At 33.3% G+C, this 25,491-nt stretch overlaps 1 protein-coding gene and 1 long non-coding RNA gene across 3 annotated transcripts; both read right to left on the bottom strand.

Moving 5' to 3' along the window:
• Positions 1–14,843: 14,843 nt before the first annotated feature.
• LOC132625166 (uncharacterized) lies at positions 14,844–18,907 on the bottom strand. Of its 2 annotated transcripts, XR_009576689.1 has the most exons (7): positions 18,190–18,907; positions 18,039–18,117; positions 17,818–17,947; positions 16,161–16,242; positions 15,928–16,051; positions 15,543–15,800; positions 14,844–15,386 (listed from the first exon to the last, which is right to left on the bottom strand). It is a non-coding gene; the product is annotated as an uncharacterized LOC132625166 (long non-coding RNA). The 2 variants fall into 2 exon arrangements; XR_009576688.1 differs by having other exon boundaries at positions 15,543–16,051.
• Positions 18,908–21,373: 2,466 nt separating this feature from the next.
• LOC132624302 (uncharacterized) lies at positions 21,374–22,530 on the bottom strand. The gene is made up of 2 exons (XM_060339103.1): positions 21,960–22,530; positions 21,374–21,891 (listed from the first exon to the last, which is right to left on the bottom strand). Exons 1-2 carry the CDS (start codon positions 22,528–22,530, stop codon positions 21,374–21,376), a joined length of 1,089 nt encoding a protein of 362 aa, XP_060195086.1.
• Positions 22,531–25,491: the final 2,961 nt, after the last annotated feature.

The raw sequence follows: 25,491 nt of genomic DNA, 5'->3' as shown, positions 1-25,491 counted from the left end.
ACAACACGTTTAGATTCTATTTATTGCTACCCGATTAATGCACCGGCTTTAAGTTTGAGTTTGTGAAAATGGTCGTGGGCATAAGGATGGTAGGACTAAAGGGGAGGTGTGGTGGAAGAAGATAAGGAGGGGAGGGGTAAAATTGAGTTTGTAATTGAGGTGGCATGCCACATAATATTTATTGTATTAAAATATAGGATTGGGGTCAACTTTAACAACAGAGAGGTATATTTGAACCCAAAGTATAGTGATAGGGGTATATTTGGACCCAAAGTATAACGAAAGGTATATTTGACCTTTTTTCGATAGTACAATGGTATATTTGGCCCTTTTCCGTTATTTTATTATTGGAATTATATGATAGCTACTGAATTTGGTCACATTGGCGCGATTCGTAAGCAAACATATGTATCACTGTATATTCTTTGAGGCTTAGCACTGTCTATTAAACTTGTCACAATATTTTATTTAGACACTCGAGCTAAAGGCTATTCTATTAAACACCTCAAGTCCTAATAGAGTGTTTCAATTACACACTTTCAACTCAAAATTTTGGATAATTGTTTGCATGATTTTTCATTCATATATTAGGTGGTTAAGTTAATTACATAAAATATGTCATCTCTTTTAATTATATGCATCAACCTCAAGCAGAAAATGTCTGGGGTTTTAGGCCTATTGAAGCAAATGTATATAATTTAAGGAGATGACATACTTTATGTATTTAACTTAACTACCTAATATATGAATGAAAAATCATGCAAACAATTATCCAAAATTTTGAGCTGAAAGTGTGTAATTGAAACACTCTATTAGGACTTGAGGTGTTTAATAGAATAGCCTTTAGCTCGAGTGTCTAAATAAAATATTGTGACAAATTTAAGGGGTTATATATGTATTAAGCCTATTCTTAATTGATTAAGTACTTTTAAAGAATATCCTTTTGAGACCCTAAGGTGGTAATTTACTACAGACATCTTATTTTGTTTCGAAAGAGAAGTAAAAATATAATGCTGCTTGATCTACGTGATGATATTCTTTCATGGAGTTTGCACTGTCAGTTAAAAAATCCCCCCCCCCCCCCCCCCCCCCCCCCCCCCCCTCCCCCCAAAAAAAAAAAAAAAAAAACGAAATCTAGAGATTTCATGGAGTTTTGAAATGCAACAATTCAAGCTCAAACATTTTTTTATAGAGTTTGTGTCGTAGATTAAAACTCCAGAAAAAGTGCATGAAACTTAAACTATGATAATTCAAAATTCATGAGTCTCAAGCTCTAGAAACTTAAATTCTTGTAAAATTTCCTGAAGTTTCTTCGTATGTTAATTTTTGATATCTGTCCAAACTTAAGTTTCACACTAAAAAGTGATTATTTTGTTATATATTTAGGCTAAACTTTAAAGACCGGTCCGGGGAAATGGCAAGCTCACAATTTTTCCAGTTTACATATTAATCCTAGATGGGTGTTTAAGAGTTCAGACAGATTATAAGCTACTGAACTGCCTTGGTTTTCTTATGCAGTTGGGTCTATTGGGGGGTGAAGCCCAATACCTAATCCAATCCAATAGGATGTTGTGATCATACAAATTTGGAAAAATTTCTAAACTATCCCACCCAAAAGATAACGAGATTTACATGAATAACATTCATAGGATATGATCTTAATTTTTTATTTTATTTTTTTCGCTTCAAAAAATTCATTAGGCAGAACATTTTTTGCCCCTTAGGCATTAAGTTGGGAACATAAATAGTTTTGCCTGTGAGATAGAAGTTCCGGATATTTTAATATGTCCATTACGGCCATTCACCTGACTTTTCACGTGCGCACCAGTCCAATAAAGTCACAATTAAAAAATACCCTAATTTTATTTTACAAATTTTAATCAGTGTACATAGTGTAATCAATCTATTTATCAATGATACCTACAACCTTTTATAACTAGGTGTGTGAATTTCTTTTTAACAGGCTGACTGAAAATGTTAAGATCATTTTTCTTTTTAAGGAGATCTTATTCAATTAAAAGAAAATTATGTATATCTTCATTTTCTTGTTCAAGAGAAAATGATAACAACGTTAAAAGAAAGACAAATGAGAACTAGAAAAAGGACATTCTTAATTTAAATAAAGATAACTTTTTCACTAATAGAAATAGGCATACATGAAACTAATTAAGATAGATATTCCATTTCAAGGAAAAGGTCTTTTTCTTAAATCATTAATTGCTATTTTCAGCTTCTGTTATTGAGTTCTGAGCAGCTCTTTTAGCCTTTTCCTTTTTGACTTCCTTCATTTTCATTTTCAGACAAGCAATATAATCTGGTAAATCGTTCGTATTTATATGATTCACCTTTTCTGGATCCTCCAAGCATGCAAATAAGAGCGATTCCATCTCCTTCTTTCTATTCTCAGGCTTTATCTTCCTTATTTCTTCACTCTTGATGGCAACAGCCGCCAGGAGATTCATCTTCTCTTCCATGTTAGTAGTGCAAATTTCACATCCATGCCTAGCAGTATTTATAGATAAATAAAAAGGACCCGTGATTAAAGTACTACCGTGATATATGTTTCGTGATAATCTCTATGATTTTTACCTACTTTATAATTTCTTGGTATATGCAGTTTGTTCGATCTTTTAAATCGACTAAAAAAGAATAAAACCGTAAAGACGTTAGTAAAGATTAATTCAATCTTTTCGTGGTGTGAAAACAATCTTAGAACAAATGTTAAATAGTGCAAATTAAAGGGGAAACTACATAAATAACAAAGTTCTGGGCTTAACTCAAGCCACATAGCTATGTTTCACCAATGACATTTGGTAGCAACAATCAGCAATAAAGCGCGTGTATACAAATTTTGTTTTTTTCGCTTTATACATGAATACAGCGCTGTATTCATGTATACAGTGAGTTAAAATTTACCAAAATTTAACAAACACCATATTTTTTGGTATGTATACAACAAATACAGGCGTATACGACATAGATACACCAAAAATGTTAACAAAAACAGGCGAAAAACACTGTATACAACATATGTATACAAAAAAAAAAAAAACACTCAAAATATTGAATACAAAAATTAAAATTGATTGTATTCATTTGTATATAGGCATTAATTCACTCTATTTATTTGTATACAAAAAGATCTTTTTCGAAAAACGCAAAAAATATTATATACCGTGTATGTATACGCAGATCTGAAAAAACAACTTCAAATATGTATACAATGAATGTATACATAGATCTCGAAAAAACTTCCGGTCAAAAATTCCGATCAGATCTGCGTACACCGTCACCTTCAGATCTCACCGGATCTGAAAAAACAACTTCTGAAAAATATGTATACAGTGTATATATACACTGTATGTATACATAGATCTGGAAAAAACACTGTAGATCTGAGCTTTTTTTTCTTTTTGCTTCCAACAATACTCAGATCCGTCGGTATTGGCTCTTTTCCGGCGTAGATCTGAGTTTTTTCCCCTTTTGGCGCTGGAGAAGAAAGGAAAAAGGGGCACGGCTGGAGAAGAAAGGGAAAAGGGGAAGGGGCTGGCAGTGACGGTGGTGAAGGGGCACGACATTTCGCCGAAGCTCCGGCGGTCGGTGGTGGCCGGCGGCAGAGCAGTGGGGAAAAGAGGGGGGGGGGGGGGGGGGGAGAGAGATGGGAGGGTTGGGTTGGAAGTGAATAGTGTGATGGGTATTCTATTTTATGTGTGTATATATATAAGTTACTAAATGTCATTAATACACAAATGTTTACTATGAGAAGTAATTAAGTTAAACTATAGCTACTAAATGTCAATACCCACTGTATGTTTGTTATGTCATGTAGTTATCCCCAAATTAAATACCAATTTGGCATCTAAAAAGTTACTACATATTTAAGAGTTAAGACATAAAAATGTGAAAATAATCAAATATGAAAATGTAAACTCTACTAATTAGTAGATGATTGGTCCCAAATTGTGCTTTATTGAAAAAAGTTGTATGTGTTACTCAATTATTCATAAATTATGACAGACAGGCAAAACTTGGTAATATTCAATTTACCTATCGAGTTAAATTAATCACAAGTAGTGACGTATTAGCAAAAAGTTGCTTGTATTATTCAATTCTTTACAAAGATTCTATTTTATAATCAATAAAATAATATTGTACGCCTATATAACTAAAAATATGTGTTGTTAAACTATTATTAAAACACAAGTGAATTTAATCATGATTATTTTAAAAAAAAGTAAGTCAACCAATACGTACAACTGAAAAATCTTGTCCAATAGAAAATAAATTACACTATTTGCAATCTCTAAAATTATCGAAATGTCTTAAACTCTTGCCTCACAATCAACTAACTTATGCATAAGTTACAACAAAAACTTATGCTTGAGAGGCAATAGTAGTTCTGCTCAGCGATTTTTTAAAGTTAAAGTCAACTTTTAAAGATTTTATTAAGCAAAGACAAAAGTTCAAGACCGCCAATTATGGTATTCTATTTCTGCAATTTTCTCAAATTGGCATGTAGATATAATTCGACCTACCTATCAGCAAGAAATAGCTCAACTTCAACTTATTGGCCCGGTTTAACTTTTTTTTTTAATAGAAAAATTTCAAAGTATATGACACTTATTCTCAAAATTCTACTTCCTCATGTTATTCTATCTCACCCTAACCCCACTCTCCTTGCCATCTTCATCTCTCTTTGTCTCTCCATCTCTGTCTCTGTCTCTCTCTCTCTCTCACACACACACACACCCCCGAAAAAACTGATTTCTTCCCTTCTCGTTCCACCACCTGATTCCATCTGAAAATGTTTCTCTTTTTTTCTTTTTCAAAAGGCAGAAAATAACATGTATACCTAAAGTATATCTAAATTCGAAAATTATTGTTTTTTCTTGTTCAATAAGTTCAAATGAGAGACATATTCAAAGCATATTTAAATGAATCTGGAAGTGCTGGGTTATGGGGTGGAAGTCAAGATTGGCCCATGATATTGGATTGGTTCTTAGTGCATATGTATATATAGATCTTACTTCTTCTGCTTCAATTTGCTTTTAATATTGCTCAGTGATGTATATGTGTGTATATTACCATGTAAACCAACGTGATATACAACATGAATCCATCTTAAACATTTCGTCTTCTTCGTTCTTAATCATGTAGAAGTCAGTGATATACAATTATATATGCAATATACTATGTGAAATATACCATCAAAAAATGTATCGAAAATAGAACTTTTCGACGATTGCCACTTTTCCGCCAGAGGACTACCAAGAAATTTTATGGATTATTGATGGATTGTTGGAGAAGATATTTGAGCTCGGAGCCAAAATGGGTTTTTTTTGCATACATTGAACAAAAATGGTATGCTTTTTTTTTTATAGACCCAAATGAGCAGTTCGTGATACAATCTACGAAATAGGTGATTTTTTTTTATTTCGTGAATTAAATGAAGAAATTGATTTATTATTTTTTTTCTTTGCATTTCGTGTATCAATTCACGAAATGCCTTTTTTTTTTTATTTCCAGAATAAAAAAGAAAGTAATTTTTTTTTTTTTTTTTTTTGCATTTCGTGACACAAATCACGAAATAGGTTTTTTTGTTTTTTTTTTGCAATGCGTGAAATAAATGAAAGAAACATTTTTTTTTTGGCATTTCGTTGCATGATTCAAGAAATAGCCCTTTTTTTTTTTAGAATCTTGGCAGAAGCTACACTTATCTTTTCCATTGTTGCATACTTTAAGAATCATTGTTGTTATATATCTTTTATATTTCGTTGCATACTTTGCGAAATGCAGGGACAATTTTTTTAGCATGGAGAAGTCAAATCCCATTTTTTTTTACACGGATTCCTTGGTCTTGGCTGTTGAAAGAGCTAACATTTTCTTACAATTGCATTCATCCAATTTATAAATAATCGGACTATTTCAACCAAAAAAATATAAACTTTCAACCAATATTCATCGTATTCGATTATCTATATCTCAATCGAACTAACTTCATTAATGTCTAAAAAACCTTTTTTCAGCGGATGGTTTAAAAAAAAAACATAAAGGAGAGGAAATCGCTCACTCGATAATGAAGATGGATGAGATGGAGAGGAAGATGAAGATGAATACGATAGCATTTCGCATAAAATACAAATTGAAATAACATTGAAAACTGAAAAGGTACAAATACAATACTTAACTAGCCAACATAACAATAGAAAATGCTTATGGAAAATCATCTTCATTAGACATTTCGCAGTCTGAGTTCCAATCAGGGGTAACTATTAACCCCAATCTGTGTCCCTCCAAACGCAACCATCGCAAACGCATCCTATTATTTTCTTCGCGAATGCGGTTCAATGCAACATTCAGTTCTTGGGGTGATGTGAGCGGCATGCCTATTGCACGACGTTTTGGACGGTGCAGGCCACGACTTCTTAAATCGGTCTCAATATTATGAGCTTCATCCAGGCGATAGTTCCATTCTCTTCTCATTTTGCTAATGTATTGTCTATTGTAGCGCTCGCTCGGATTAAGCGAGTACTCAAATTCACGTTCCAAAACCCATTTCCTACCCATTGACTCAAAAATGTCACCTGGGTGATATGTCATTGGGCCGCGTTGCCAGAAGAATGGATTCCACGATGACATTTTGAAAGAGTTTGTTTTAGCGTGGTGAGATGAATAAGGTAATATGGAAGACTATTTATACAAAAATACATGGTGCAGAAAGGTCTAAACCCCACATGCAATTTTCGTATTTATTAAAAAAACAATTCATATAGAAGTCTAATTAGTCAGAAATACACCATAATTCATATTGACGGAATATATGTCGCTATAATAAGTCCTATATAGTCATAGATACACAATAAATTTTCAAAATAAGTTGTTAAAGCTTCTCATGCATCCCTCAGTGTGCATCTTTTCCTCCCACCAGTGCCACATTGTGTTGGCCGGCGATCCCTACGAGATCTGCGCGGAGGAACCCCCTCATGCATCCCTTCCGCACCCTATAAATATCATACAAAAATAAAAGTTACTTTTTAATGCGACACTTAAATTATATATATAAAAATTTAAATTCAAAACGAACCTGTGCCTCTAAGTCCTGAACATCTGGCGTAGGTGCATATGCATCATTAAAACTGAGCCTCCTTCCATCACAGGGAAAATTAGCTGGAGGTCGAGATGAGGTACTAGTCTGAGGAACTTGGAAAAGGAGGTTGTCCAAAGCCTGTTGGCTCCAAGGTTGTGAGGAAGGTCTAAATGGGGTGAAACCTTGTGGAGTGACCATATTAGATGGGTCGGAAAATTCCATCGACGGATAATATGGGCTAGATAAATTCGTATGTGGGTCATGTGGACTGGATGGGTGATGTGGGGTGGGTAAATGCGTAGGTGGATGAGAGGAAGCAGTCATAGATGGGCCGACATTACAACAGAATGCATGAGCCGGGTCTGGGTGTGGCTCTAGATCGTCAACTTGATCGTCATCAATAAGCTAGTGCGCCACCTGACCTCGACCCCGTGGGTTACCAGCACGACGTACATTTGCACGATCCCGACAACCAGTTGGCAACTTAGGCGGTGCCTCATAAACTGCTGGTGGTATATAATCGGGATCAAATGTCAACCTCGTCCCCATTGCAGCAGCATTCAGAGACTCAGTTGACATGTTAATAAACCTTTTCATCAATGCATTCATACCCTGAGAATCTGAAGGCCACTCTAACGGACTTTCCTGAACACTGTAAGCCAAATGTCTAACTCCATGAATTCCAGCCTACAAAAATATATATAACAAACAGTGACGTAAGAAAGCCACTGATTGGCAAAAAGAAATTAATGTGTATCATATATGATATAGTTATTACTATTACTATAATATTTAATACATATGATACACATGTATTTGCATGTAAATCGGTTCCAAATCCTTTATATGATGATTTAGTTAGAAAATATAATTAAATTACTTTCATAATCATGGTCAATTTATTATTATACAGTCTTTTTGCTAAATAACAAAAGAGATAAAAGTATAAAAATCGAAGCAACTAGGTTAAGATTTTCATGGTAAATTGCCTGAATACTGGCATTGGATGAGTGTAGTAAGTCAAATTCTTAGACTATTTTTCAAGATATATAAATTAGTACTACCAGTAATTTTGTTTCTACTCAAATGTTAGAAAACTATATAGTACATCATTAACTGTCTATTTAACTTGACATGCACCAAAAGTTACGTACCAGTGCTTCATGCCTCCCTGCGAGGTGTTGGTATCCTCTATCCACGGTACGTTCTGGATTTCCTATCAAGGTTCGGGAGTACCTCCGGTACCATTTAAAATATTCAGAATCCGGTCCGGGAGCTACAGTAGTATATGGAGCTTCAACTATTAGTTCCTGACGGCGTTCCCACAAATATTCAGCTTCCTTAAATTTTTGCCACATCTCCTGACTTATCTTAAATCGCTTGTCCAGTGAAAAATGAAATGGTTTATGTGGGGGGATTGGTCCCGGAACAAACAACTCCTTACCAAATTGTCTGTTGACCCGACCCGCCATGTGTCACTCTCGGTAGATCCCACAAATGAGTGGCAACTGCACCATCCAAATGTCTTGACCACGTCGGCACCACTCCGGAAGTCCTTCATTGATGGCCTGTGTATAAGGCTCCCACACAAACTACGATAACAAAAATATTATACAGTCATTTATAATTTATACTACAAATTATAAATTTTCTCATTACAACAAACATCCATTATGCATTTTCAGTTAAGTAAAGATTAGAACATTCAAGCAATTTCCTTCCTTCTAAATACACAAAATTTCATCATTTCCAAACCATGCAAATGAAGAATAAAAAATACTCAATAGTAGAAAGCGTATCATGACCAAATCCTTGCTAGGAGTACTTTCTTTTTTATTCAGTTCCAAAGCATAACAAGAACAGGCTAACTTGAAAATTCCATAATGAATTTTGATGGAAATAAAAACAAAATAAAATACTTTAGTAACCTTCTAGCCATTAAAACAAACCTAGACAAAATACTAATTATGCTAAAAGAATAAATGGGATCTAAAAAATATCACAACAAGTAGCAAGTTGTAGCAAATTAGCTATAACAAATTAAAATAAAATTAGCCCATTATTATAGTACGATTAAGCAAAAAATGAACAAATCTATAAAAACTCTGTTGTTGTTATATTTTTCACATTTCTTATCAAAAACATTTAAAAGGAAAAATACCTGATCATCAGTTAGGTTGTCTAAAACATCCCTCCAAAGTGCAGCCCGAACAGACCCGTTATCTCTCATGTATGCAAAATCTTCCGGTTCTACTTCTTCTGTATTATCCAAATATGGGATCACATTTGAATGATAATTATCACTAACATTACTGGGGGCCGCAACATCTTCATCAGAATCGTCACCGTCAGCAGACGATTGATCATCGTCCGTTCCGTCATGATCTAATGGACTATCGCTATCCGACTCATTTATTATATCATTAGCTAAATCGTTATTGCTCACAATTTGTGTGAGTTGAGTCAACGTGGGGTTATCTTCAAAATCATTATGCCTATAAATAAGAAAAATTCATAGAATTTACGAGTCAAATACAATTATACAATCCATGAATAAAGTGAATAAAATATGATTATATTTACCTATCACTGTCCAATTCACTTGGACCAGGATGTGAAGGGTGTCGTACATTACAATTCAAATTATGCAACTGCGTAGTAGCATTATTTGGTCCTCCCGTCTCACGATTCTGTCCACTCCAATCAAAGCTATGATCATGCGTTAAAGCCATACCATCATACTGTGTACCATAATTTGTTGTATCATGTGACTGACTACCAAATCCTACAATTGTTTTTTGTTGAACTACACCCCTTGAAAAACCAATATTCAAACTTGGGAGATAGGTAGTACCTCCAAAATCGAACTCATTGTCGGTCGGTACTTCGACCTGGGTAGAGCGTTGAACTGTAGCATACATGTCAAGCGCCGCTATGCATATGTGATTTTTAAAAATCTCAAGACAACGAAGAAATGACGATAAAGATTCATCGTCCGTAATTGGCATCTCACCATAAATTGGTGAACCATTGGCTGTAAATGAACTTGGACATCGTCCGGTTATAACCACCGATAGTTCAGGATCATTTACAAACATTTTACTCCTTAAGACGCGTTGCAGACGATCATATTTTAGGGAAATTGGAAACCTTTGCCCTATTTCAGGACCACGGTTGTATCTAACCGAACCAGCTTCATACACAACTTCACCACCCCAAAATAAATACACTTTAACATGAGTTTCCGTCATCTTTTATGAAATATATGAGAGAAAAAATAAAAGTTGAAGGATATGAAACAGATAAGAGAAAACAATAGATGAAAGATATGAGATGGATAAAAGAAAATTGAAAGACTAAGGATATACCATAAGTAAAGATAGGACAATATTTATAAATGAAGAAAAGTAAAAAATTTCGCAAATTAAGTCACTAAATGTAAAAAATATTATTTTGACAAGTATTCAATGCTCGTCTGAAACTGATTGAACCAACAGAAATGAAACAAAAAAATAAAATTAAAACCATAGCGATATGGAGAGCAGAAAAACGATAAAAAAAGAGGGGGGGGGGGGGAGGTTTCGTTATATACCTGCGAAATGGAACAAAACATTTCGTTGGTATATAAACGAAAAAAATAAATTATTTTCCTATTTCGTTTTTATATAAATGAAATACAAAAAAAAATATATATATTCATCCTATTTCATTGGTATATGAATGAAATAATATATATATATATATATATATATATATATATATATATATATATATATATATATATATATATATATATATATATATATAATTTCCTATTTCGTTTTTTTATTCACGAAATACAAAAAAAAAAACCAATTTCTTTCCTTAGATTACGAAATGCAAAAAAACAAAAAAAAAAAAACAAATCAGTTTCCTTTATTAATACACGAAATACAAAAAAAAAATAAAAAAAAAATAAACCTATTTCGTTCATTAATACACGAAATGCAAAAAAAATAATAATATATATATATATATATATATATATATATATATTTTCTAATTTCTTTTTTATATGAACAAAATAATAAAAAAATTATTGCAAAAAAAAATTATAATTTCCTATTTCTTTTTTTATTCAAGAAATACAAAAAAAAAAAACACCCATTTCGTTGACTATTTCACGAAATGCTAAAAAATAATAATAAAAAAAACAGGTAAGTTAATTAATATTCACGAAATTAAAAAAAAAAAAAGGCTATTTCGTGAATTGTGTCACGAAATGCAAAAAAAAAAAATAAACAAACAAAAAAGGCTATTTCGTGAATTGGGCAACAAAATGAAAAAAAAAAAACAGTTTCTTTCTTTAATTTCAAGAATTGCAAAAAAAAAAAAAAGGCTATTTCGTGAATCATGCAACGAAATGCCAAAAAAAAAAAAATGTTTCTTTCATTTATTTCATGAATTGCAAAAAAAAAACAAAAAAACCTATTTCGTGATTTGTGTCACGAAATGCAAAAAATAAAATAAAATATAAATCACTTTCTTTTTTATTCAGGAAATAAAAAATAAAAAAAAGAAGGTATTTCGTGAATTTATTCACGAAATACAAAAAAAAAAAAACCAATTTCTTTCATTAGATTACGAAATGCAAAAAAAAAGAAAAAACAAATCAGTTTCCTTCATTAATACACGAAATACAAAAAAAAAAAAATTAAAAAAAATAAACCTATTTCGTTCATTAATACACGAAATGCAAAATATATATATATATATTTTCTAATTTCCTTTTTATATGAACGAAATAAAAAAAAAGTTTATCCTATTTCGTTTTTTAATACACGAAATGCAAAAAAAATAAATTATAATTTCCTTTTTTTTTTATATTCAAGAAATACAAAAAAAAAAACACCCATTTCGTTGACTATTTCGCGAAATGCTAAAAAAAAAAAGTTAAGTTAATTAATATTCACGAAATTAAAAACAAAAAAGGCTATTTCGTGAATTGGGCAACGAAATGCAAAAAAAAAAAAAAAAAAAAAAAAAAAACAGTTTCGTTCTTTAATTTCAAGAATTGCAAAAAAAAAAAAAAAAAAAGGGCTATTTCGTGAATCATTCAACGAAATGCCAAAAAAAAAAAAAGTTTCTTTCATTTATTTCACGCATTGCAAAAAAAACAAAAAAACCTATTTCGTGATTTGTGTCACGAAATGCAAAAAAAAAAAAAAACAAATTACTTTCTTTTTTATTCAGGAAATAAAAAAAAAAAGGCATTTCGTGAATTGATACACGAAATGCAAAGAAAAAAAAATAATAAATCAATTTCTTCATTTAATTCACGAAATAAAAAAAAAAATCACCTATTTCGTGGATTGTATCACGAACTGCCCATTTGGGTCTATAAAAAAAAAGAATACCATTTTTGTTCAATGTATACAAAAAAAACCCATTTTGGCTCCGAGCTCGAAGATATTTGGGGTGGATTGAGAAAAAATGTGAAGAACGAGAGAGAGATAGGAGTTACTTGTTGCCAATATTTTGGGGCTAGGTGTCAATGTCAATTGTTGGCTAAATGGTTGTCAATTGTTCTTTGAAATCGTATATATGTGTTAATATCCCCAAAAGAAATATTTGAATGCTTCCAAAATTGATAAATTCACTATCTTATAAAATGTTACAAACCCGATTTGCCCTCCCTGAGATGGTCTATTTTGGCGTGATATTTTTGTTTGTTCAATATTTTCGACAATTTAATTTCTAGACATATTAATTTTAATTTCTTGAAGTTCAAAGTACTACAACTGAACTTCATGACTTATTCTCCTGATTTTGTGCTGCTACAAGTGAACTTCAGGATGTAACGTCTTAACACTAGAACCACTATAAGTGAACTTCGAAAAATAGTGTCCTGGAATCTTCAGTACAATTAATTACATAAAACAACAATAATTTGACACCCAAACATAAGCCAGGAGTGCAGAAGAACAAAACAATTTACCAGATTTAATTTCGCAATAGCTACAGGAAACAACTTGCCTAGAAGTAAGGAACAAATTTCCAAACTGTCTTTTAACACTAGAAAAAGTCGTCAAAACTAACGAAGCGACGTCAACGATGCAAAGTGCGATTGATTCAGCCATGCCACGAGCCTCCGCGTGCTGAAGCGTGAGAGACAGACGCGAGATAGTGGTGGCGCTTGCGAGTCACTCGCAGCCTATCCTAACGCCGGATATAATTCTTTCGATTGAAAATCACTCGTTGCATCTTCCTACTATATCGGTAAGATAACCTAGTCACTTCTCAGGGATGATCCAAACGATTGGTACCTTTTCTTTAACAACCCAAAAGAGGCTAGTAATCTTCGAGCATAAATTTAAGTCTTCGTGGCTCTGATACCATATAATTCAATGGTTCGAGTTGATTTTCTTCAATTCATGAATATGTAACGAATTTATACATTTACATGATTTTGAGCTTAGAAATCAAGATGAATAAATGAAAATATTATAAGATCTTCTAAATATGTTTTACAGCTCATATACTGTAATACATAGAACCATTTGTTTTCAACGACAACAAATAAAAATTCATATTGAATGATTAAAATATAATTCAGTAGTAGGGATCTAGTAGCTCAATTGGTTGACTACCTGAACTCTCACTTTGTTGGTGAGGGTTCGAATCCTCACATTGTAATCCCCTTTCCCATTTTCCCTTCCCCTAACCCCTATGTAATATATATATATATATATATATATATATATATATATATATATATATATATATATATATGTATATATATGTATATATGTATATATATATATATATGTATATATATATATATAATTCAGTAAATAAATACTTGAATTAATTGTAATTGCACTGTTCTATTACTGATTAGCTATGACGGCTATTTCTCAACTTTGTAGGGATACACATGATCTTTTGCATTGTTGAGATAAGCAGGGTTGGGTAAAGTAAGAAATAGTTGGTGGAATGTTGTTGCACTGTGTATTTGGTGGGTGATTTTGAAAGAAAGAAACTCAACATATTTTGAGGAGAAACACAAGTTAGTCCAGAAGATTAAATATGAGTACTTTTAATTTAAAAAGAATATGTAAATGAGGCAGGAGCATTGCTATAACTTATAGAAAAGCTCCAGATTTAGAAGAGAGCTATTTTTTTTTTTTTTTTTTGCGTTCTTACTTACTATACAAAAATTCCAAAACACTAATTTTTACTATTTACTAGTGTGTTAGTGCCCGAGCAACTGTATAGTATACTCTAATTTTATTGGCATTTGAAAGTTGAACCTAGGAAAAACTCTCATTTTCTTCTGTTTTGGTTAGTTGGTTAAATGGGAAAAAAGAAAAAGGCCGATGATTTGATTATACTGCCATAAGCCTAAGTTGAAAGCTGGTTAGTTAGTATAATAAGAAACTTAGTAAGGCGTAAGTTTGACAGTTCATAAAAGTAAGAACTCTTTTCAAGATACTTTACTTCAATGTATCTATCGTAATTCTTCGAATTTGAACTTAAAGCTAAGGAAGTCATGTTTATTTTATGCTTCATGATCAGTCAATGGAAGATGTTCTCTTATTTTCCTGCCAAGATGGGTTATTGTTGTTTGTTATTAAATCATTTTATACATTATATATTAAACAATCTTAACTGTATAATGTTGTGTTTTAGAACAAATTGTATATATGTAGATTCAAATGATGAAGTATTAATTATCCGGGGAAACGAAAATATTACAACGGCGGAAGGTATAAAAACTCAAACAAACAAACCAACAGGTAGGATACGTAGCATTTACACAAAATGTGAAGGATTGTACCGCAGAGAACAACCGCATCAAAATATGGTCTGAGCGTAAGTGCTACAGCAGCTAAAACAAGTATTTCCCACATTTACAAGCATATACGAACGCACAGTACACACACTTATTTACACAAAATTTGGAGTATTGTACTGCAGCAAACAGCATCAAAATTTGCTTCGAACTACAGCAACTAAAACAAGTATTTCCCACATTTACAAGCATATACAAACGCACAGACACACACTTATTTACACAAAATTTGGAGTATTGTACTGCAGCAAACAGCATCAAAATTTGCTTCGAACTACAGCAACTAAAACAAGTATTTCCCACATTTACAAGCATATACAAACGCACAGACACACACTTATTTACACAAAATTTGGAGTATTGTACTGCAGCGAACAACTGCATCAAAATTTGCTTCGAACATAAGCGTTATAGCTGCTGTAGGATATCAAAAAGTAGTTATAGTTGCTCCTCTAAATCTGCTTCCTGGTTTGTATAAACAAGAAATTCACTATGAGAGAACAAGAACATTTTAAAATATGCAATTTTCTAGCAGTAGTAAGCGGAAAAAGAAAGCAGATTAGATGTGATGAGATTTTTAATTTAATTACAATCCTAAGTACTCAAGTTTCAGTTTCTAACCTTCAGTGTTTTTTTGTTTTTTTGCTCAATGACACATCTTGTGTTGAGGAAGTGGGATCTTCTTCAGTAGGAGTGATATAATCTATCTTTCTTTTAGTTCCCTCGCTAATGGTTAATGATGTTGAGCATTGCGGTGAATCGAACATGGTTTGTTTTTGGTTGTAAGATAAAACGACTAATGAGCCAGGCGTTCTATCCGGTGTCCAGAGTACTGACTTCTGTAGGTGAATTTTGAACGATTTGTGCAACAGTTCTTCCCTGATATGCTCAATAGGTAACAATTGTTTCGGTGCAAAGAAGTTCAAACGTTGTTGAATCATTAATTTAAAGATTTTCAATAAAATTCCATAAGATGAATTAATGTTAGTGCTATATGTATGTGCACCTTGATAACGGTTGTTTCATATATTTGCTCTGCTGTCATTGAGAGCATTCTTTCAGCCAATTTGTCTGACACTGTTGCTACTATTGTTCCGCTGCCATCTGTGATTTCAACTTCAAATTCGCATCTGCAATGTTGTTTTTTCGGAGTGATTTGGATGAAATATAATAATTAATATAGTTTTTGCTATCACGGGTCTGCAATGATGTTGTGGCAGGGGTAAGAGTTGTTATTACCTTGGAATTAGCATTCTGTGGAGCTTGCAGTTAATGCATTGGACCTCCTTCGTCCGCTTGATTCGTACCAAGTGCTTACACTCTGGGCATAAAAGCACGTAAAAGAACTGGAATTCAGACGGCAATGATATTTCTCCCTCAACAAAATGAAGAAAAGGTAACCATTAGTATTTAGTAATACAATACCAATTACTCACAAGGGAAAGTACTGTTACCAAAATTAATGAAATCCCCCTATATATTACATTTTGTGTTGGAGCTTATCTTGTTTGTTTTATTGACCGAAGCAGAATGTAAAAAAAGCAGCGAAATACCAAAATAACTCGCTATTGCCAATAACCTGATCATTTAAACTTCCTTTCATGCTAATCTGCTAGTGTGTATACCTTAATCTATTTGATGATAATACAACTGTGTTCAACTAGCTAGCAAGCAGTTAAGGACGCATTGTATGGGCAACAGGTTAAGCTGATTAATATATGAACCCATAATTGCAGAAGTGAATTAGATTAGGTGGTAATTAAGAATAAAATGGTTGAACTGATTAAGTTTAGATTGTAAGGAAGTAGTAGTTCCTTTCTGAACCATATGGGGGGATGGAAAGGTGGAAAAAGGAGATATTTGTTGGCTTTTTATGAATATATTCAGAGAGTTCCTTGTGTACATTTGCTTAGAAACTGAGGCCAAACACCATAACGTATGGAAGGAAATAACCTAAGAGATGATCAGGTCATTTTGAACATTTGTATATTCTGAACACCACCTTAGTCTATATAGGGAAAATATTGTGGATACGATAGTTCTTTCCACAAAATAAAATTAGAACATTTATAGGACTGATAATTAGACAGAGTCATAAGTAGTATATACTGTGAAAAAGGGAAAATTACTGATAGTTAAAGTAACAGATACAGGAAAAGGCAAGAACGATAAAATTTCTTATAAAAAGGAGACATAATGTAAAGTGTAACTGGTCTGTGTAGATCAACAAATAAGAGGACGTCTCGCTCTGCTTTGTATCTACTCTTACCAATGCAAATCAAATCTGATCTATCATGTATTCCGAGGGGGTTTAGAGTAGCAGTTGTTTCCTACTTAGATATACCAACCATCTAAAGACAGAGAAGACAATATGAAATGTAGTAAGTTGATGGTATGGTCAAAGTCCAAACCAAGAAAACATCCTCAAATCATTTAGTCAGTACGTTTGCTCAATTACGTTATTCAGGGGTATCACCGCAGTAGAATAAAATGGCAAAACAAAAAAATCACATATCTCTTTGTCGATAAAATATTGAAATTTAAAATGCAGTTTCGCTTTCAGCCTTCGAAACTACGCAGCCAACTTTAGTACACCAAAAAGAGAGAAAATATCAATGGGCCAGTTTACCCAATTTACACGGTACAACTTACCTGTGATGACGAACTCTATGAATGATTTTTATTTTTTGTTCAAATCGGTCAAACTTGTACAGTAATTTCAACCATGTGAATACATATGTCGATAAAATTTTGTAAGAAGTTAAAGTAGTCCCTCATCATTTGAAATGTATAATAATATGACATTACGATAATCACAGATAGCACCAAAATAAAACTCTGGAATGCCAAATTCGAGAAAGATTAGGGACAATATCATATGTTTTAATAAACTCACTGTAGATTGTGACGGAATGCTTGAAATGGAGATTATTTCATCTTCAAAAGGCGCGACGTTTAGTGAAGAAGATGATTCAGATGAACTCTTCACAGTGTATGCAATTAGCATCTGCTCATTGTCCTTTGCCCTGCAATTTAACGATAGGAATTGTGACTTTTTTTTAAGAAGTTGTCAATAAATAGAAGTATGGTAGTGTGCACACAAAGTTTGTGTGATACCAATTCATTAAATTTGTTGCCTGTGGGTATAGAGGGTTGATTAGGATCGTCGAATTGAACCTTGTTGTCAGTCGAGTGTCTGCGTGGAATATATTTGTTGATGAATAAAGTTAAACATTTATATACATGTGCCAGAAAAACTTTACAATACCTTTCTTAAAGTTAGAAACAATTATTCGTTTAGCGAGAATCACAGGATATTCTTGGAGCTGCCGCAACAATTGAGTTCCATCATTGTCCGCAAGTTCTCCCCATATGGACAACAAGAAAGGTCTTTTCCTATGAAATTAAGAATGGAGTTTTGAATATGTCTTCTGTTGTTAACATGAATAAAAGTCTACTTTACTTACTTGTCTATGACAATAGCCTCCTGACATCTTTTGTCTTCGCTACCATGATATTTCATGGATCCAACATTCGCAACTGCCAGCAGATCTGCTTCGGCAACTCATGCGGATTTGAAGTTAAAATCCAGGTATTGAACATGTATGAATCTTTTCGTACAATAAGAAGATGAAATAGTAAAGAGCAGTATTTGCTTACTGAATTCAGCACCTGGTACTTCTTTTTCAATATCAACAAAAGAAACCGTGTTTAATTTTGTCGGCAATGGTAACGTTACTTCTTCTTGGCTATTCTCTGTAACTTCCTCGACAATGGTAAATGTATCGATGATCCATTCGTATTTGTTCAACGGTATTGAATACTGTGAAGGTTCTCTTACTTTTGCTGTTGAGATAAGATATGTGTGGAAAACTTTGAATAGGTTGTCGTAATGTGGGACTTCAGAACCATATATTACCATGGAGATTTGTTCTTCTTGCAGTTTATTAGTTAATATCAAACATGCGGTATCTATTTAAAAATGCGATAAATTTCATCCTGCACAATGATCGTCTGAAATCGAACCTGCTGATATTTGCTTATTTTTGGACAGATTTTGTCGACAACCTGTATTTTACAGGTCCAATCTCTGGTGGCTGGTGTGATTTGGTTGATGGTATACCTCGGTTCCATGTCATTAGTAGCAACAGCCTGCACAAATAGAATTGTAAGAACAAGTAAATGAATGAATAGTTATATAAAGAACTATTGAATGTTAGAGACAACACGTATACAATAAAAATCAAGAGAATGCTTTTTTTATTATCTTGTCGTAGACTATGTTAATTGTAGAGTGATCATCGTGGTTTCTCGATGTTGGTGGTCGGATCAACACTTTGACACAGCTAGAACTCTTAGCTCTAGATAACGCAACATACAGCTGACCGTGCGAAAAAACTGGTTCGTGTAGATAAATTCCTGCGAAATCTAATGTTTGACCTTGTGCCTTATTTATAGTCATGGAAAAACATAGCCGTACGGGGAATTGTGTTCTCTTGAATGGAATCATAGATTTATCGTCTCCGGGTGATAAAAGAGGTATTCTTGGAATAAACACGTGTGTATTCTTGAAATCTCTAGTAACAATTTTAGCACTAATAACATGTGTTTTGAAATCACAGCAGATCAATCGAGTACCATTACATAATTCTTCACAAGGATTCAAATTCCGTAATAATATAATTGGACAATTTTGTTTCAAAGTCAATTTGTAAGGCAGTAAGTCCGCAGGATTTAATATATGTAGAAAATCTTCAAATTGACTCTGATCATTAGACTCAATAGTTTCATCTATAGAAACAAATGTTTTTATTCTATTTGAAAATCTAGCTATGAGCATTTCATTGATTTCATTCACAAAATCATTTTTGGTTGTTAGAATAACACGAGAGTTTTGATTGCCTGCATCGGTAAACAATGTGTGCATATTCGGTTAGGTCAAATCAAACAAAGCCTCTAAAGATTCTTTCTCAGTTGTGAAAGGTACAATTAATGAATTTGGAATTTCGATTTTGTTGTTAAGATTTACTTTTTCCTTTCCATTTTCAATTCTCATAAGATAATTGCAAAAAATTGGATCTATTTTTGCTCGCATATTTATAGATAATGGAAATTTTTCCAATAAGCTCCAGATATGAGAGTATAACAAACTTTCATTAATGAAATCTTCTTTTTTCCCCGTTTTGTACTACCGGAAGAGTTTGGCTAAAATCGCCTCCAAAAACGACAACTTTTCCTCCGAAAAGTTTATTCGTATCCATTAGATCTTTTAAGAGTAAATCAAAAGTTTCAATCATTTTCTTTTTGGCCATCGATACTTCATCCCATACGATCAATCTTGCATCTCGGATTAACTGAGCCAATGCACTTTGTTTGCCAATATTGCAGTTGAAATTTTCATCAATATCTATAGGAATTTTAAATCGTGAATGTGCTGTTCGCCCACCATTGAGAAGAGATGCTGCAACACCAGATGTTGCGGTTGCAAGGGCTATATATCTTTTACTACGCACAGTGGCTAACAAAGCGCGATATAAAAATGTCTTTCCAGTCCCCCCTGACCATCAACGAAAAAAGCTCCTGCTTTATTTGAAAATATTCTATGAAATAGTATCATATGATTTTTGTTGTTCTCTATTTAGTTTTCTATGCAAAAATAAATCCTCTTCAGTAACATTAATATTTGTTTCAAAGTGGATTTCTTTCATTTCTCTAGCTTGGGGAGATGCTCTAATTGTTTGATCAACAAGTTTATATTCATTAATATCATGTCCCATAGAATGCAAGATATCATTTATATGATTCAACGCTCTATACCGAATATCATTTGATCTGAGATTGGGTAAAATTTTGTAGTCCTCGCACATTGGCTGTTCAAACTTTTCCCACAATTCTTTTGGATTCGTAGGCTCACAATACACTAATAGTATAGCAAATAAACGTCTCAAACTATACGGCAGTTGATAACTTATAGCTTTAGTCATACAATCAGCAAGACTGCTATCACAATGTAGCAACCCTCATTTTTCAGCAGATTCTCTAAAAGAGCTACAATCGTTTCCATTGACCTTTAGAAGATCCTCATAAGATTTTGGACATCTTACATTCATTAGTAATAATCTCAGATAATATCGTTCTCCTTCTGTTGGATGACATGTCATAACGCATCCAATTGCGAGACGTTCTTTGCGACGTGTTCATGTTTTATAACTGCTAGACCATACAAAATGATCATGAAATTCTCTATGTAATAGATTCAGTCGTATAGCATCATCATTCGTTGTATTCATATAAAAAAAATCAGTTAACATTGTCATCTTAATCATGGGATTATTAAGGATTGTATTTATATCAACATTACTTTTGAAGGACACAAATTGTTGTCCTCTCAGATGTAGCTGAAGCTGATAAACACTTGGATTCATTTCGCTAATAGGAAATCCAAACAAAAGTCATGTAGCTTCTGGCGGTGATGCCCATCTTGCAGATTGATATTCTTTTATCTCATCTATTTCTACGTTCGCATCATTATTATTTACGGCAAAAGCTATTTTGTCATGTCCTTTACAAATATATTTGTACAGATATTTAACAACTTTAATATCTAAGCAAACTTCAACATTCATATGACAATTAAATTTGCCAAGCAAGAATGGCTTGTATGGAACAACCCAAGAATTGTCTAATAGTTTTTCTCTTATCTTTACCATCTTTCCAGTATTTCTCCTTTTGTAGATTGGGTATACATCTTTCCCTTTTAATGTCTGATCAGCAAATTGATTTGGATAGCTAAATTTACAATAACCCTTTTTTTTTATGCACGAGTTCATTGGATTTAGATCACCACAAGATCCATGCATCATATGTTTAAGAACACGTCCGTATAAATCCGGTTCTTTAACTTCGTCAGGTAATTCAACACTAATTATACTGTCATATGCCTCTGGTGTTATCAACTTGTATTCATTAGCTAATATAATAAAAAATGTGCATGCGATAATCCCTGTTTTTGAAATTCTATTGTGTACATATAAGCACCAACTTTTCCAAAGATATTTCGCTTGTTTATATCTGTTTTGAGTTCTTCAATTTTAGCTCGGAATACGCGACTAATTAAATCAGGTCTATTTTGTGCTTCGTCAGTTAACAAGAGATGTTCTTTTATTTCGGGCCAAGTCGGATTACAAGTCATAGTAAAAAACAAATCTGGTTTACTAAAATGTTGTACTAATGCAATAGCATCCATTTGTCGTTGTCGCATATCACGCGGCCCCCCTATAAAAGAAGCAGGAAGGAATCTTTGTTTTCCAACATTAGAAGAATTTCGTTCCCCAAGCCTTAAAATGTCACGCAGCCCTTGCAATACATCCGTTCTGAATAAATCTTGGTTGAAGGAAATGAAATCTAACCTTTGGGTCTCAAGTTTTATGTATCCATGTACTGAATATTGCTGAAATACTCTTCCAGTGTGTAAAATTTCATCTTCATCATCGTTTCTTATTTGAAGTTTGTAACAGTAATATTCACGAACGGAAACTGTATCCCGCCTTTCCCCCCTTTTGCAAGATTTTGTTTTCAATGTCGAGATATCCATCAATTGAAGATACATTTTTTATACTGGGTAATTAGTCAAGTTGAGTATGAAAATATTGTCCACTACTCCTCTCAAGCTTTCCAATTTTTTTTATTCCACAATGCCATCCATTTTGTCCATAAGGAAATATCAGTGGATACTGCAGAGCATCATAACATGCGTAATAATAATTCACTAATTGTGATTTATTATTATGTGTGTAAATTCGAATGTGAGGTGTGTGAGTAGCACTATTATTATGTTGTTCAATTCATATAGCAGCAACTTCGAATGCAGTAGGAAGATTATATACCCGTTGGTCTAAACCTGAATCACATTTGAAAGCAATAAAAAATTATCTATGTTTGGAATATCCATAAGTCTTTTAAGGAATATGGTATACGGGTTGATCTTCAAAATGTCCATTAATTTTCTAACTATGGACCCGTCAATCTTATCTGAACACATCATTCTATTACTAAGCTCATTATCATTATCATAAAAATACAATTGTAAATTTTTAGCTTTCCCATCAGCCGGACATAAATCATCTATAAAGTGATACATTTGTCCTTGAACCTGAAATGTGTAAATACCATGAGTCCTTCTTGCTAAATCTTTGTCATAGCGTACACCGAGAGATGTAAAAGCAAACATATTATTGTATGTTCTAATAAATGTCTGAAAATGTTCTGATTCTTCGCAACTTCCAAAATATAGATTTCGTAATTCTTCAGGTAACTTATGTGACACCAATTTAACTGAACCTTCACTACAGCAAAATCCAACTGATTCATACTCAAACTTAAACAAATGACAGAATTTGCATCTTGTAACTTTTTTAAGTGGAACGTAGGATGTTCGAAGTTCACTGTTGACACCCAATTTTATCCCTCATTTATTTAATTTTATTCACTCGGGCGTCTAAATTTACTGACGAGCTAAATACTTTATTTTCACTACTTTATTTTCGCTACTTTTATTTTCAACATTACGAGCATTACTTTATCACAAATTTTAAATGGTTCGTCATCGTTTCATTTTCGGGTGGACTCGTTAAATTAATTACAAGACAACATTTTGTTAAATCCTTATTTACATATTAATTATTAATTATCTTCACATAGTATATATTGTACTAGTTATTAACTTAGAAGCCCAAAAATAATTAAATAGAGGATCAACATTTTCAGCTAAATTATTAGCCCATATTCTAATTAATTCAACCAGTCCATTATCCACAATACCAGCACAAGTAATCAGCCCACATTATTCCCCTACCCAAAAATAATTCAGCCCAATTCTAACATCAACTACCCGACCCGGTCCAGCCCACTCATATCACCCGACCCGACCGGCCCATCCTTTTAAACAAAAAATCATCATCTACCCTAATACCTCTCTTCAGCTCCCTCTCTCTTATTTCTTCATCTCCTCAGCCGCATATCCCTCCCATTTCTCTTTCTTCTTCCTCTCTCCTCCATCATCTCTCCCACGCTCTCTCCACTTCCCTTTGTCCCCCGCTCCTTCACGCTCCTCTCCACTCACTGCTGTCCCCCCACGCCTCACGCTCCTTCCACTTCTCTTTGTCTCCCTCTCTCCTTTATAAAAAATAGACAAGAGGAGGAAAGAAGGGGGGATGAGAGAAAAGATCGAAAAAAAGAAGAAGGGATTTTAGGAAGGGAAACAAATCAACAAGAAAACAGATCGAAAAAAAGAAGGGTATTTTTGGGGAAATCGTTTTAAGGGGGCAGGATTGTTTTAGAAAGGGGGATTTGGTCTTAGAAAAGAGGGGATCATTTTTTTTTAAAGGGAGATTATTCAGTTTTAGGGGGGGAATCGATTTTCAGATTTTTTAGGAATTGATTAAGTGTTTAGGGACAACTGACCATCTTCCGACCATGATTTTTCACTTTTCCGGTGAACTTTAGCCCGATATTACTCCAAATCACTATATTTTCATACAATCGGAATTTCGGGTTTAATCGGAGCACCCTCTGTTCGTCATCTTCGAACGTAGATCCGAGACCCGAGCCTAGTTCATTGCACCCATAAAAGGTCAGTATGTTCTTTTTCTTTCAAATCTGAAGTTTCGAATATGTTCGCATGTTTGTTTCGTTTTGGTTGAATCTTAGTTTATGACTTGTAGTATCGAGCATGTTCAGGATTGATTAGTTTGATTTTGGTTTTAATGATTCTTGTATGTTCGTGTCTTAGTCTAGTTCGGGTTTTTGCAGTCTAGAAGTTGATAGAATCCATTTGTTTATGTCTTAACTTTAGTTTAGTTCAATTTCAGTTTTGTTGGTGTTTAGATGTTCGTACGAGTTCACGAAGGGATGATTATGATGATGGTGTTTGGTCTCTAATTTGGCATAATCATGTTTATTTGGACCTGTTTAGATTAGTTTAGTCATTTGCTGTTTGTCGTTTAAGGCGATTTTGGGTGTTTAAAGTCAGTGTATTCTTCAATCAAATTCATGTTAATCCAATTCATATGGCTTGACAGTTATGTGTGTTAACCGCTTTGTAGTTCACCCAGCTCTGTTACATCCCTACCTCTTTGAATCTGTGTACATTGGTCTTCCCTGCAAAATTTGGATAATCTGAGATCTGTTTGCACTGTAAATCTGTTAAACATGCTTTGCCTGATTAGCTATGACTGCTAGTGTGAAATGTTAGGTCTGAGTAACTGCTTAACTACACATATGCTATCCTAGATCTGAAATGGAGGTTGTTTGTTTGAATCCTTTTTTCTGGCAAATGCTTAGCTACATGTTCAGATCATTTATTTGTAAATGTTATCTCTATTTATGGTTATTCGAGTCCATAGTAGCTGGTGAGGGTCTCTCGTGATTGAATATACATCTAGGCTGCTTAAGGGTAAAATGTATGTTGTATGTGTGTAATGTCTAACCGGACCTATTTAAAGACCACAACTAGGTTAGTTATGTGGATTATTCATTCTCGGAGTAATATATGAACTGTCTACTTATGCTG

Source organism: Lycium barbarum, chromosome 12, assembly GCF_019175385.1.
Source record: "Lycium barbarum isolate Lr01 chromosome 12, ASM1917538v2, whole genome shotgun sequence".
NCBI classification, from domain to species: domain Eukaryota; kingdom Viridiplantae; phylum Streptophyta; class Magnoliopsida; order Solanales; family Solanaceae; genus Lycium; species Lycium barbarum.
The sequence above is the reverse complement of the archived record's forward strand: the minus strand, read 5'-3'. Positions and strand labels throughout refer to the sequence as shown.

Excerpts from the sequence above, each read along its gene's own strand:
- LOC132624302 (XM_060339103.1), bottom strand. The coding sequence starts at position 22,530 with ATGTATCTTCAATTGATGGATATCTCGACATTGAAAACAAAATCTTGC. Across the intron at positions 21,892-21,959 it reads AAATATCTTTGGAAAAGTTG|CTAATGAATACAAGTTGATA; the intron begins GTGCTTATATGT and ends TTATTATATTAG.